General features: G+C 39.3%; 1 protein-coding gene across 1 annotated transcript in view; it reads left to right on the forward strand.

Moving 5' to 3' along the window:
• Positions 1-15,746, forward strand: part of CCDC102B (coiled-coil domain containing 102B) — a 147,395-nt gene extending 131,649 nt beyond the window's left edge. Inside the window, exon 9 of the mRNA XM_045850181.1 lies at positions 15,416-15,746. Coding sequence (XP_045706137.1) covers positions 15,416-15,419 — 4 coding nt within the window. The 3' untranslated portion in view covers positions 15,420-15,746. The remainder of the gene's footprint in view (positions 1-15,415) is intronic.
• Positions 15,747-16,068: the final 322 nt, after the last annotated feature.

Genomic DNA, 16,068 nt, shown 5'->3' on the forward strand with positions numbered 1-16,068 from the left:
CTTCTGCCAACAGGAACTCTTGGCAAGGAAAAAAAACAAAACACAAGAATATGAGCTACTTCAGAAGATAGGGCACAAATAGTTGACTTCATTCCATGCGTGTTAAAGGGTTTCTGCTTGGCCCTGATTGTGGTGTGCTTTATACCACCGTTTCTATACTGTTTACTGTAATCCAGGTTTGGTACTTCGAGTCTCATCTAACCAAAAATGTGTAACGTTATGCAAAGTTGGTTAACTGCTAACACGTTTCTTCGGTGTTTCATGCTCTAGACTTGTGATGTAGTAGCTCTAGGTCATTTAAATGTTACTTGGGATTTAATAGAATACATTGGCAATACTGAATGATTGATAACAAAACAGTGAAGCAAATTATCTTAAGTATAAGTACAGAAAATGTGTTTAATATGCAGAATATTCTCTCACTCCTAAGATTGTCCTTGTGGCTTATACAGCAAGTTAGATCAGCAGGGTTGTATTACTAAAGAATATTAAGAGTTCTCTTGAAAGGAGCTGACCCATTCTCTATTCTCCTCAATTTCCAGCTTTGAAAATTACATTTTCAAACAGTGCTGGGTAACAGAAATACAATGTGATCCAGGTATAAGCCATGTAAAAAAAGAAAACAGAAGTTGATAAAATTAACTGTAATAATATATAGTACCCTTAGCCCAACGTATCTGACACATCACCATTATAAGTATGCAATAAATATAAAAATGAGATAAACAAATAAGTGAACAGATATTCCATGCTCATGATTTACAAAAAATAATATCGTTAAAATGTTCACATGACCCAAAGCAAGCACTGATTCAATGCAACTCCTGTCAAAATTCCAATGGCATTTTTCACAGAAATGGAAAGAAAAACATAAAATCCTTATGAAATTACTAAGGGCTCTGAATAGCCAACAGACCTGGAGACTACATACTCCCTGATTTCACACTATTTATTATAAAGCTATTGTCATCAAAACATTATTGTATTGGCATAAAAAATACATATGGATTAATGGAACAGGGTAGAGAGCCTTGAAATAAACCTACGCATATAGGGTCAATCAATTTACTACAAAGGAGCCAAGAATATGTAATAAGGAAAAGACAGTCTCTTCAATACATCGTGTTGGGAAAACTGTACATGATAAAGAATGAAAAGAGATGACTAAAATGAGCTCAAAACAGTTGAAAGATTTGAATGTAATTCCTAAAACCGTAAGATGCTGAGAAGAGAACACAGGTGCAAGTGTCTAGGCATTGGTCTTGATGCTGATTTTTTGAACCTGACCTCCAAAGCAAAGGCACAATGGGAAAAATAAACAGGTTGGACCACATCAAAGTAAAAAGCTTCTGCACAGCAAAAAACACCATCAGCAAAAGAAAAGCCAACCAACTGAAAGGGAGCAGCTGCTTGCAAATCGAGTATCTGATAAGGAGTTTATACTGAAGATATAGAAAGTAAACTTACAAACTCAATAGCCCGAAACCCCCAAACAATCCAATTTAAAAATAGGCAGAAGATCTGAACAGTTTTCCAAGGAGACACACCAGTGGCCAACAGGAACATGAAAAGATGCTGAACATCACTAGTCATCAGGAAATGGAAATGAAAACCAAATGAGCTATCATCTCACGCGAGTTAGAATGTTTGTTACCAAGAGGACAAGACACAACAAATGTCGGCGAGGATGCAGAGAAAAGGGAGCCCACGCTGTTGGCGAGAACGTGAGTCGTGCAGCCACTGTGGAACACAGTGTGGAGAAGCCTCAAAACTGGGAAGCAGCACCACCCCTTGACCCAGCGATCGCACTTCTGGGGATTCATCCAAAGGGAACAAAAACATTAATTAGAGAAGATACCTGCCACCCGGTGTTCATTGCAGGACTGCTGACAATAGCCAAGACATGGAAAACCACAGCATCTACTGATGGAATGGACAAAGAAGATGTGATATATATATATATATATCTCCACATCAAATACAGTCTTCCCAGTTGTAATGATATAGATGAACTCTAAGAATACTGTGCTATGTGAAATACATCACAGGAAACAAATACCATGTGATCTCACTTACCTGTGGCGTCTTAAAGAAACAAGCATGAGCTCATGGGTCCGGAGGACAGATGGCTGGTTGCTAGAGGCGGGGTGGTTGGTGAAGGGCGAGCAAAATGCAGGAAGGAGGTCAAAAGGCACCAGCCTTTGGTTAAAAGCCCTTGGTGCCGAAGTGCGGCACGGCCACTAGAGTTAACAATACTGCATGGCATGTTTGAAAGTTGCTAAGAGGACATCTTAAATGTCCTCATCACAAGAAAAATAAATTTTTGTTAACTATGTATGGTGACAAGTGTCAATGAGATTTACTGTGGTGATTGTAGTATCTGCAAATACTGAATCATTATGCTGTGCACCTGAAGCTAATACAATGTTATGTGTCAATTATACCTGAATGGAAGTGAAGTATTTTTTTAAAGTTTGTGTTCATTTTGCACGTAAAGTGGCACAGCCCTGTCGGGAGCAGACACATCACTGTAGCTCAGCAGCCACTGGCGGCTCCTGGCCACCGTCCTGGCCAGTGTGGAGCAGGCTGCGAGGCATGGAGGACTTCAATTCCTTCCTTCTGCAACTAGTAATAAACATGGGAGGAAAAGCAAGATTGCTTCTAATGCTAACTCCATGTTTTCCATATACACTTACCTATTTAAGTAGATTATTGTAAAAAAAAAAACAGAAGCAAAATTTGAAGCCAATGTCTGTTCTAGAAAAACTGAATTGACTAAGTGGTTTTCTGTCATATTATACTCCAGGCATCTGTAATAAGACAATGAGCACATTTTAAAATCACACGTATGATTTTGGTCTGTCCAGAAGGTGTCTAGCCATGCAATATGAAATGTAGAGACATTTACTGAAGAAGATACAAGATATAAGCAACATTGTCCTATTGTCCAACGCCTCAGTCCCCACCAAAGCAGGCACCTGGGGACCTCACACAGTTCTCCCAGTCTCTATCAGCTGCCCTGCCGTATTTTCCTGAATCTCATCAACAGTCTGAAATCTCTTTTTTTTTACCAATTTTTAAAATTTTATTGTTGTTCAAGTACAGTTGTCTGCATTTCCCCCCCACCATTCCCCCCTGCCACAGTCATCCCCACCTCCCTCCCCTGATTCCATGCCCCACCTTGTTTTGTCCATGTGTCCCTTATGGTTGTTCCTGATAACCCTTCCCCACTCCCCCCCCCGTTACCCCCTCCCACCTCTCCTCTGGTTACTGTCAGATTGTTCTTAGAAATCACTTTGCTTTCAAAGGTGATTTTAGTTTTGGGAAAAGCCAGAAGTCACAGGGCACCAAATCTGGGCTGTAGCGGGGCTGAGTCACCTGGGTGATTTGATGTTTCACCAAAAAACAATGCATGAGACATGATGCATGAGTGGGCACATTGTCATGATGAAGCTGCCAGTCACCAGTTGCCCATGGCCGTGGCCTTCAGAATCATCTGAGTAGTTCCTGAAGAGGAATGTCCAAGCTTAATGCAAAATTTGGTGCAGATTCAGTGCTCCACTCACTCATTTTGAATGAGACAGCCACACAGTACACGTGTTCACTCAGTGGTGTCTCCCACCCCCACTGATGAGTACAGTGCAGTTGTCACTGTTCATGTATGCATGTTCCAGGCCATTTCTCCTTGGCTGCCAAGTTACATCAATGTCATGCAAACCTATCAACAATGGCTGGGCTTTTTGCAGACAGACCTCATGTGTGTATGTGTGTGTATGTATATGAATATAAGTTATGACCCTTTGAAATAATTTTATTTTATCTTCTTTTATATATGGAAGGCTCTACTGAGGGGATCTCAGTTTAATTTCAATTTCAGTTCTAGCAGTTGCTACATTATTTGATCTTAGACAAATTACTTCATTTTAAAAACCGTAATACTACCGAGTGTATGGTTGTTATGGAGATTGGAATAATATATCTGTAAAACCTGGCATAATCCCTGGCCTTTACATTATAATTAACATAATAAAAAGCTCCTCTTAAATTGCAAAACCTTTAATAAATGAATAATAGAATATATCGAGATGAAATTTGACAGATGGCTCAGTGACATAAGGGAGTCTCTGGGGAAAATATAGCAAAGGAAGTCATGGAAATTACTTATCATTGACTAAGTGTTGAGCCAGTGAAGTAATGTCTTCACACATATTAACTTTTATTATCTTCACAATAAATCTTAAAAAACTTATAGCTGCTTAGAAATAATTTATCAGAGGCATTATTTGTGCTTCCTTCTTTTTATATTTTTGTGGAATGGAAGTCTCTGGGCCAATAATTATTGGACAGATGGGAATATATCTTTTGATATCATGTTATAGTTTGTCCCTTTTCCTGTGGACAGTGCATTTCACCAATATTAAATGTGTATTGCTAAGATATAAAGTGAAAACACATTTTCCCTGTTGAACTGTTCTACAACTCAGCTGACCTCTGCCTTACTTAAGAACCAGAGGGGTGCGAGACAGAGCCCCACACTCCGACAATCTGATCATCTGCGTTTGGGGTGACATTGGTTGATAAGATTATATAACTTCCAGGTATACGATTCTATAACACATCATCTGCATATTGCACTGTATGCGCACCGCCCAAAGTCTGGTCTCCTTCCATCACCATATACGTTCCTTCACTATTATTATTTGGCTTTCTCTGGACGACTTAGCGATGATCAATTTTTACCCCAAGATGCAAATTAAAAATATCCACCATGTTCTCCCATGCTTTGTCCTTAGTGCTTCCCTCTGAAATTTTAACATGTAAACTAATTATCTGATTACTTATATTTATATTGAAAAATATCAGTCATAACAGCATTCTGTTTTATTGTTACCAGGGACTTTCTGGAACGTCTCTTTTCTGAATAAAATAAGTATACTGTGTGGAAAAGGAAGTTATTCATGTCAGTAGCATTTACAGTACATTGTTTACAAATCTTAAATGCAGAATTCCTGTTTAAGTTTGAGTTACTCACATTTAATTGTACTTCCCCTTTTATCAGTTTCTTGTACACCCTTCAAATTTTATAACATTTATATATTATAACCCAATTTGGTAAGTTAAACTATGCATCATCAATTTTAGAAAAACCTTGATATTTCTGATTTGCAAGAAAATATGTAATCTTTTGTGGATTAGTATCACTGGTACAAATCTCTTAAAAATCTGCATAATTCAGTGGATTCTTAAAGCCATTAGAGACATTTGTGGAATAGTATAATCTGAAAATTTGTATCTGTACAAAGCATATTACTATCAATCTTTATTTTTTAATTCTTAAAGCTACACACATACATATTTCATAGAACAAACTATTCCTAAAGGGTCTGTTGAGATAAACAGCATTTCCTATCATTGGCATATTATTTGCTTCTTTTGGTCTTTTTGGCCAACCTTTGACATGGTGTCCATGCCCACTGCTTGCTTTATCGGTTGGTTTCCCACTACAATATATGATTTAATTCCCTCCTACTTCACCAGACATTCCCATGACATTTTACTCCCTGAACACCACACCCTCCTCTCAATACAGTTTTGCTGACAATTTGGTTATTTCAATGTCCGGAGTTTACATTAATGTGACTATATATGTAAGTCAGCCTTGAGCCTGTGCTCGGCTACGCCTGTTTTCCTTCCCTGCACATCTGCAGTTTCTGATCTTGCTTTTTCATTTGTGCTGTTCCTCCTGCAGTGAGACCAGAGTTCTCCGTCTGGCTCTCCTCACATGTCTCCATGCAGCAGTTTGAAAAATTCCTCCCTGTGAGAAACCCAGGGTCGCGGGTCTCTCAGTTCACGTGCTTTCCTTCTCTTCAAGCTCACATCCTTCCTAGTCTGATGCTTTCAAATGTGTTTTTATACATTTCTTCCCATTTGGATCATCATTTACAGTGGTTGGATAAGTCCTAGACCAAGCTATCTTGTATTGTTGAGAAACTATTAAGTTTTTGACATTCTATTTCAGCCACTCCCTAATGCATCAGGAAATTCAATGAAATCTCCTTTTAGCTTGACACCTCCCCTCCTGCTCCTCTTCTGGTCTGGATGACCATTATTCCCAAGCCCCCCCTGCCCCCCACCCCCGCCCCGATCCTTCCTTTCCGCTCCTGCCGTCAGTTCCGGAACACAGCCCACATTAAAGAGGTGTTGTAGAAACACAATTTATATTATGTCACTCTCCAGGTGAAAACTTTTTAATAGCTTCCCATTAAACTTAGAATAAATATTTGAACTGCTTACAATGACCTATAAAACTCGCAATGATGTCAGCCTACTGAATGGTTTTCTGTGCTTGTCTCTGCTCCTCCTTTATGCCTCAGCAGCGCTGATTTTTTTTTAATTTCTTGCAACTGCCATGCTCTACCCATAGCTCTCTTTCAGCACCATCTGTCTTTCACAGCCATGACATTATGTTCATCGTTCTTCCCTGACTTTTCTCTTGTTTCGGGTGACAGTGTGAATGTTATTTCCTTCGTGGGCATTCCCTGATCGCATGGAACTCGAGGCTAAATCTCACAGTACCTGACCCCTTCATTCATGACACATACTGAGTTAAAACCTCCTATGCATTACACAAACGCATATACAGGCACATGCTTCTAACATCCATGTGTCTTCCCACACGTTAACATGATGGGGACACGGCTCATGTCCTTGTTTTATTTACTGTTCTGTGCCCAGCGCTCCTACATCACGTGTGGTGATGCAGTGGGTGTGGAAAAGTCATTGAATTTATGAAGAAATAAAGGAGTTTTCAACATCAACCTTGGGAAGCTTGAGAGAGAATGAAAATTTTCAAAGAACCTTAGAGAACTAGACCTGGAGGAAACCATTACGATGAACAACCTAATCATATCATTATACTAATCCTTCTGATAAACATTACCTGCACTTTTTTAAATCATTCCTGGGTGAGGAAACCCACTATATCATAAAGAATTCTATTCTATTTCAGATACTTCCTGTTATCCCTCTCACAATGGATTGTTTTCATTATAATCTTATAGCAATAATTCTCACTTTTCCAAAATAATTCTGAAAACAATGATACATGTTTTCTTTCGGTTCGTGATTTCTTCTGAAATGAAACCAAAGATACAATTTAAAATAAAATTATTCTTACATTTAATTGAATGTTAGAGAATGACATTTCATTTTGAAATGCTTTTTCACCACTAGAATTCTTTAAGCTATACAGGATGGGACAAAAGCAGGCTTATAGTTGTGAGTATGTAAAACATAGAGTTTATTCTTGGATAATTATTTATTAATTATTGTATTATTTTCCATCTGAACAACTGTAAACCTCTTTTGCTCCACCCTGAATATTGGATTGATTTCTCCATTCCTGTGCACACTGACTCATATTTGAAGGCACTACAAATAAGAAAATTCGATTTTCAGCCCAGTGAAAATAATATACATCAAAAACAAATTTATGTACAGTCTTCTATTTTAGTTAATATTAAGAAAAAATAAATATCAATAGTCTTCATTTTCCTTTTATTACCTTATTATCAAAAAGGAAATGAGAATCTTTAGCTGTTTATATATGCAGTAGAGTAAATACAGTAACTGCTTTGTATGAGAAGATTCATGTGTAACATGGAAAATCCAGTTACCCACGTTAGCTCTGTGTGAGGGGGGAGTTAGGAACACATCTATATTTTATCTCATATATTGTAATATGAGCAAATGAGAAAATATATTTAAAAGCATTTCAAAATTTTAAACTGAAGTGCTCTAATACTGCCTGCTATACTCATAAATAATTTTAAAGAACTGGTATATATTTTTTCAAATAAATAAAAGGAAACAACACTCACAGACACTTGCTTGTTCTTATGTGCATAAAGCAATTTGCAAAATTGCATTTCATTGTTGCGATTCTTTGGTCCCTATTTCTGAATCATTCTGATCACCAGTTTTCTTTGGCATGGAGCAGTTTGCTTACACAATGACCCTCTTTCTCATAGGTATTCTTTGGGACTATATTAGATGCCTCTAAAAATTGCATTAAGTTTTATGGGTCACTCACACCCTGAAATGAGTTATTATTTCAGCACAATAAGTTACATTTTCCAAATTGCAGCCCATAGAGCATCGTTAATCTAGGGAAATGGAAGTGTTGGGCGGTGTAATTACACATCTGATCCTTTTAAGGTTCTGGCTGAATGAAAATATAAACTGAATGTGATATAATGGCATTTTAGACATGGTAGTGAAGTCTAATAGGATAAATCATTTTTACATTCACATATAAAATGGTTGCTGACATAAGAATATGTAAGCAATCTTTGTCAAGATTCTGCTGTAAGATGATGCATTGATTATCCTTTCTCGGCTCTAAACATAGCTATAAGAAATAAGACCTATCTTTTTGCTACTGATGGACTCATTTTAATCTGAGCCCCTTTCCTAAGCTAAAATAAAAGCATACACCTAGATTGATAGAAGCAAACTAGGGATTGTCGTTACTCAGGTATGTCAACCTATGATGTCACTTATGTTGCAGCTCAGATTTGAGAGCAGTTGTTCTTACCTTACAAATCTAAGACCTATTTTTCAAAAGTTATTTAGAAACACAGAAAAGGTTCACATGCAAATAAAACTCCATTGGCCAGAGGAAGCAACACAGAAACACAAAACAACAGTGTCGACGCAGCCAGACATTTGCCTGACTCTGGATGTACAAGTGGGCTAGGGGACTGGGAGTGTGACTCAGGGTGACAGGGAAAATCTCCCCTCCTAAAGCAGAGGGGAGGGAGGGAGGACACACGTTCAGAACAACCACAGAATCCCCCCAAATTTCTCATCAAATCACAAGCTTGTTATCAAAATTGATCAAGAAGGAAGAAAAGACACACCCAAGTAACTCCAAAAAAGTTAGTATCAGAATATAAGTATAATTATGGTTGACATTTATAAAATGTAGTTAAAGATTATGGAAAACTTCAACCCGTTAAATTATAAATTTAGATATTTGAAATTTTCCAGAAAATAATTTTCAGTACTCCATAAAAAATAAAAAAGAAACCCAATAGAGTAATTATTATTAAATACCTTACTCAGGAATCAAATTCCTTTTTTCTCCTTGAAAAAAATAAACCAAGTTTTATAGCAGAGTTTTACAGCTGAGTTTTATCAAGGCCTTAAGAAACAGATTTTTAAAAGACATACCTCAGACAAAGGTTTGATCTCCAAAATACATAAAGAACTCACATGACTCTACACCAGGAAGACAAACAATCCAATTAAAAAATGGACAAAAGACCTGAACAGACACTTCTCCAAGGAAGATATACAGAGGGCCCAGAGACACACGAAAGGGTGCTCAGCATCACTAATCATCGGTGAAATGCAAATAAAAACCGCAGTGAGATACCACTTCACAGCAGTCGGAAGGGCCATCATAAAGAAATCAACAAACAACAAGTGCTGGGGAAGATGTGGAAAAATGGGGACCCTAGTGCACTGTCGGTGGCGATGCAGACTGGTGCAGCCACTGTGGAAAACAGCGTGGAATTTCCTTAATAAACTATGATGGGACTGCCTTTTGATCCAGCAAACTCACTGCTGGGATTATACCCGAAGAATCCTGAAACACCAATTCAAAAGAATCGATGTACCCCAATGTTCATAGCAGCACAGTTTACAATAGCCAAGTGCTGGAGACAGCCTAAATGCCATCAGTAAATGAGTGGATCAAAAATATATGGTACATTTACACAATGGAATACTACTCAGCAGAAAGAAAGAAGGAGCTCCTACCCTTTGTGACAGCATGGATGGAACTGGAGACTACTATGCTAAGTGAAATAAGTCAGGCGATGAAACACAAATACCGTATGATCTCACCTATAAGTGGAACCTAATCAACAAAACAAACAAATAAGCAAAATAGAACCAGAAACTTAAAGATAAAGAAAAAACTGACAGTGACCAGAGGGCATGGGGGAGGAAGATAAGGGGGGACAAAGGGGGGAGGGGCAAGTCAAGGAACAAGTATAAGTGACCCACGGACAAGGACAACGGGGAAGGGAGGATTGAATGTGGGCGGAGGACAGGGCAGGGGAGAGCAATGGGGAAAAAGGAGGGACAACTATAACTGAACGCCAATAAACACATTGCAAAAAAAAAAAGAGAAATTGCTGAAAGGTTCAAGCAATTTGAGTAACCCCCCCCAAAAAAAGTTTGAGAGAAGTCCAAAAGAACACATTTCCTAACACATTTTATGAGATAGTAAATTACTAAAACATCAACTTAATGAAAACAGTATAAGTAGACATTCACTCGTTTCTGATTATAGGGGGAAAATCCTAGATGATAATCTCGCAAATGGGATCTAGAAGTGTACATTCCTCAAGGCTATATGGTGTGTATTCTCAAGATCAAGAAAGCTTCTCTATCAGAAAAAAATGTATTAATTTATTTCACTACTGCAATTGAGGAGAAGTCATAGGATTGTTACATAAAAAGAACAGAAAAATTTTAAAATATTAATCCTCACCTCTGATTCGAACTAGGAACCTAGAACTGCATTTATCAATTTGGAATTTCCAATCAAAACTCATCAAATATCGTGGGTCACCACCCTTGCCTTGGTACTTTCTTAGTTTTTTTTCATACAAATTCTGGACACCTATATCCAGCACTGCCCTCCACACTCAGGATCCCATAGAAGACTTTCCTCTTTAAAACAAAGTTTTTCTGTTTTGCTCTCATATGGTGTTCCCCATCTTATCTGGAACCTGGATTTTGCCATCAAATTCATTTATCTTTTTATCTTTCCATAGATTTTCTAACTTTCCACAGGAGTTTTCAATGCTGTCTACCAAATACAGTTAAGTCCTAGAAAGAATTGTAAAATCCAAGCTTAGCTAAACTGATACTGCCTTCTCTTAAAACCCTAATTTCTTCTTTAACTTGCCTTCTTGCAAATCTCTTGGATTGAATATTCTTTAGTTACTCATTACTGTCCAGTTCCTCAGCTACCACTGGCATTAACTGAATAACCACTCCTCTCGTGCGCACTGTGTCCTGAGCAGTAGTTTTAGCAGCATCGTCTTTTAACACAGCATTGTATGTTAAGCATATGTGTGTAACTCAATCCATCTGTTCTTAACTACTCTGCATAAAGTTTTCAGTTCTCATTATAAAAACACTATTTGCTCATTCCAGAACAACTGGGGAAATGGGAGAACATGTAAAATAAAACACAGAAGTTATCTAAAAGTCAGAAACACTGATAGCATTTTGCTCAGTTTTATGGTTTTGTGAACATGAGTGTGTGTGCATGGGTCATTTTATGTGCGCACAATGTGCGTTTGTATTTTGATGGTCATAATAGCTAAGAAACGAGTAATGTTTACTCTGTTATGCACTTCAATTTTTTTCTAAGTAGATATGCACTCATCTAATCCCAGATCAACCTGATATATACCTTTCCCCTTGCACAAAGGGAGGAACTGAAGAAAGGAGAGGTTAGGTAATTGGTTCATTATGCAGCGACATGCGTATGTGGAGTTCACATTTAGGCAGCCTGACTCCAGGGTCCACACTCACCACGTCTGCTCTGTACAACCTTTCTCTGGACACACAGACACACTCGCACGGTCTCATACATATGCAAAATAGACACCTATATTTTTTTCTGATTTTATTTTTATTTTTAGAGAGAGGGCAAAGGTGGGAGAAAGAGAGGGAGAGAAACATCAATGTGTGGTTGCTTCTTGCACATTCCCTGCTGAGGACCCGGCCCGCAACCCAGACATGTGCCCTGAGTGGGAATCGAATCTGCAACCCTTTGTTCACAGGCGAGCACTCAATCCGTTCAGCCACAGTGGCCAAGGCAGAGACCTACATGCTAAATACATGACTATGACTATATTTATAACCACAAGCATGATGTCTAGGCAGATTTGAGCCTGCTTTTCCACTCAAATTATATACTGGGTATTTTGCTATTTAAAACATTCTTAAAATACCATTTTAATGACTTCATAATATTCTAAGGTATGAATATACTACTATTTGAAGCTATTCCCCATTGTTAAACATTTTTGTGCTTTCAAATATTTAAATATTGTAAATATTATTACAATAAACATCTCTGCATACAAGTTTATCTTCTTATTTCTCATTCTTAATGTAAGAGACACTCCTGAAAAATAGAAACTCTGAATCGGAGGGTAAAGAAGCTAATAATTTGTGGCATGGGTTATCAACAGAGTCTCACAAAAAAAGGCATCTTACTTTCCACCACTAGGAGGGCATCAACCTTAGTTCTCACGTGCGGCATTCACTAAATAAGCAGGTTTACACTCAGCACGTACCCTGACGCAGCCACTGTGCTCTGCCTGGGGACAAGTTAGACCGACAGACACACATAGGCCAACTGGAGTGTCAGGACCCTGCGTAAACAGTACTGGGGTGGTTGGAGCTACTGGATGGGTGAGATTGTTTGTAATAATAAGTAGACTGTCATGGCTGAGAACTCTAGTTGGACCAGGACAGCCCAAGAGCTCCGAACTATTCCAAAGGGCTTCTAAAACTCCCGTCTAAGGATCTTCGTTCGGAAATAGTGAAACTTCCATTCACATGAATAATCTGGTAAATGCAGACTGCTCACTCAGACAACCCTAGTCTGACGGCCAGTTTTGTTTTCCTCTGTGAATCACCTGGCTTCGTGGAAGGCCCAGCCTCAAGGGCACAGATGGTATTCAACCTCTCTTACCTCCTGTATAGTTTATTTCTTCCCTCTCATCTTCTTGCTCTGTGCTCAGGTTCTTGCTCACATATTCTACTGCTTTTCAAACTTTTCGGTGCCCTGGACAGTCTGTGTGCTCGTGGGCTATGGAAATGGTCATCGAAGGGAGGTGGCCCAGGACAAGCAGCACTGGACACTCACCTCATTTTCGTGGCTGACAGCATTCTGAATTCCATCAGTCACTGCTTCTGGGCCAACTGGATGGGAGGACTGATGATACACTTACGTAATCCTGAATTAATTTTTCTTATGGGAAATTATGCAATTTCAGGAGACCTACACATTTTTACTGAAATAATTATGTTCAAATCCCCTGAACATGGTTACATAATTCAAGAGAAGCAGAACATTCATTGCAGGACTAGTAAAATGTTCACCGCAAAATTTTTTTGGATGAGTGATTTTTTTACTTAATATGCTTCTTTTTTCTGTAAAGGGAAATAGGGTGTTTATGTTCCAAATTACGAAGTCAAGAAAATATCCCTGATACTTATATCCTATGCTGGAAAGCATGAATATGTTTTATCTATTTCCTCAACCATATGATCGCAGTTACACATTCTGACAGCTTTTTATTACAGGTTAGATAATCTGCTCAATGTGCTTGAATTTCTTCAGAAGACGAGTACCCATCTTTAAGGAAATTAGTTGGTGTCATGACTGAAACTACAGAAATTCTTTTTCAGGGAGGCAGAGCACGAGAGAGAGAAAGAGAGAGAGAACACACACACACACACACACACACACACACACACACACTGCCGGAGTCTTCTGGACCAAACCAGAGGAAACAAGCCTATGGATACCCGGTTAGAACACGGGGTCTCATTGTTAACGCTTATAACCTCCTTCCACAACCAGAATCAGTTGTGTTACTACTGAGCCCTTTTCCAGTTAGATTTTCTTGTTTTATTTTTTTAAGATTTTATTTATTTATTTTTTAGGGAGGGAAGGGAGAGAGGAAGAGGGAGAGAGAGAAACATCAATGTGTGGTTGCTGGGGGTCATGGCCTGCAACCCAGGCATGTGCCCTGACTGGGAATCAAACCTGCAACACTTTGGTTCACAGCCCATGCTCAATCCACCGAGCTATGCCAGCCAGAGCCAGTTAGATTTTCTTTGTCTAAAATATATAACTTTAACATCAGAAATACTGAAACATTTTTCCATTTCTTATATCAAAAGGTACTGTTTACCTAGAGTGTAAATTTTTAAAAGAAATCTAGTGTCGATATGGATAGATTTATATTTAATCTAAGAATTAGTAAAGAAAAAGATGAAAATGGATAAACATTAGTAACACTTAAATATATCATTTTCCTTTTCCTTGATTTTTGTTTCAATCTTGGTGGAGGGGGCATCCACCAGCAGGAATGACATCCCATCTCACCTTCCTTCTGCTTTCGTTCCTGAAAGTACGGTCAGTCCCACTGCGATCACTGCAGGCGGAGTGGCTCGTAAACAACAACAAAAATATCTCCTTGTCGCAGCTCTGGAGGCTGGACCCCCGAGACCCAGATGCCAGCGTGCTCGGGGGGGTGGGTGGGGGGACCTCTTCCAATGGCAGACTTCTCTTTGCATCTTTTTATGGTGAAAGGGCCTGAGGCCATCTGCTGGGTCTCTTGTAAGGGCGATCATCCCAAATTCGGGAGTTCTACCCTGGGGGCCTGATCACCTGCTGGGGGCCCCGCCTTCTAACGCTATCACATCGGGCACGGGGTCCTCCTCTGAGTCTTTAGAGACACAAGGAGGCCGTGACAAAGTCCTCCCTGAATTTCTGCCATCCTCGTCCTGCTATCTCACTTCGCAGCACCAGGATGAAACTGAGAGATACCTCGAAGTCTGCACAATGCCATTCAAGGTTTAAGTTTTAAGCAGAACCATTGTTGAGGTTCAAAATAGACGCCCTGTGCAAGAGCAGAGCCCCAGCGAGTCCTGACACGACTTCCCATGCAGGTAGCATTCTTCCAGCAATGCGCCGGGCCCGCACCCATGTTCCCTTAGTTTTACTCCTGTGTTTGTGATTAAAAAACAAAAACAAGTTCCACTGGTCTCTTTGTACATACCAGGAAGACTCTATTTTGCTCTGACATGTGGTTTTAGAGAGAGCCAAAATCCAAAGTTGGGTTTATCTACACACCATATAATGATGAATTCGTAGATTCCGCGATGTCCCTCGGGTTGTTTGTGTGAGATTCCCAGTTGGGAAATATCTACACGGGGATAGTGGCTGTTCCCATGAGCACGTACACCCTAGCTACATGCAGCAGGGGTGTCGCAGGCTGCACGTGGCCCAGGATGGCTAGGAACTTGGCCCAACCCCAAATCATAAGTTTATTTAAAGCATGATGAGATCTTTTTTTGTTTCCGTTAGGGTTTGCGAATTTATTACGTGGCCCAAGACAGCTCTTCTTCTTCCAACGTGGCCTAGAGATGCCAAAAGTTTGGACACCCCTGTAGCTGCAGCGAAGTTCAATTTTTCTTTTGACTCACGAAGGCCATGAAGGGAAGAAATGGCATGTCCATCTCCATGATTACTAATACGTTGGCTGCTCAAGTTCATTAGTGATCGTTCTCCTTTCTCTTGTTTTAGGTGAGGACAGTGGCTAGGAGACCGCCCGTGTGTGAAGCGTGAAAGTGGAAGAGAAAAGCTTACACAGTGTTCCATTCGTGACTGTCGCCCTTGCTGCTATTGTCGGCCCAACGGGATTGCTACCTGACCAACCTCTCACGTGTAGATCACGAATGTCAAATAGTGTTATTTTTCTCTATAAAGAGATTCTCGTCTTCCCAGATTATCAAAGCATTTATGTGAAGTTATGATGAATTGCATTCTGAGTTTTTTATCTGTGTGCTTAATGATTTCTATTACTGTCTCAATAATTAACTTTATTGTTATTTTTGCATCTCATTTTCTCTACTATTTCTATGTCATTTAATTATTTTAATCACCTTATTCTGCTTGGGAAAGCAGATATTTTGTTCCTGTGGCATGTCACATTTATAAAATAGTTACCTGATTTTAACCTGTTCTTACATTGTTTTAAAAACAGAATGGGGTGGAGTGCGTTTGGCTGTGTGCACGTGTATTTACATTTACAGTTATGCAATGGATAATCATGGCTTCCAGTTCCCTGAGTTCCCACTGGATCACGTGAGGCTGAACTGGGCGGAGCCAGGGATGTTTCTGGAAGCTGTCTCCACCTACTTATGTCAAATATACACAGAAAGCTCTGTATGCTTTTG

This window comes from Phyllostomus hastatus, unplaced genomic scaffold (genome assembly GCF_019186645.2).
Source record: "Phyllostomus hastatus isolate PE091 unplaced genomic scaffold, TTU_PhHast_1.1 phas_contig_80, whole genome shotgun sequence".
NCBI classification, from domain to species: Eukaryota; Metazoa; Chordata; class Mammalia; order Chiroptera; family Phyllostomidae; genus Phyllostomus; species Phyllostomus hastatus.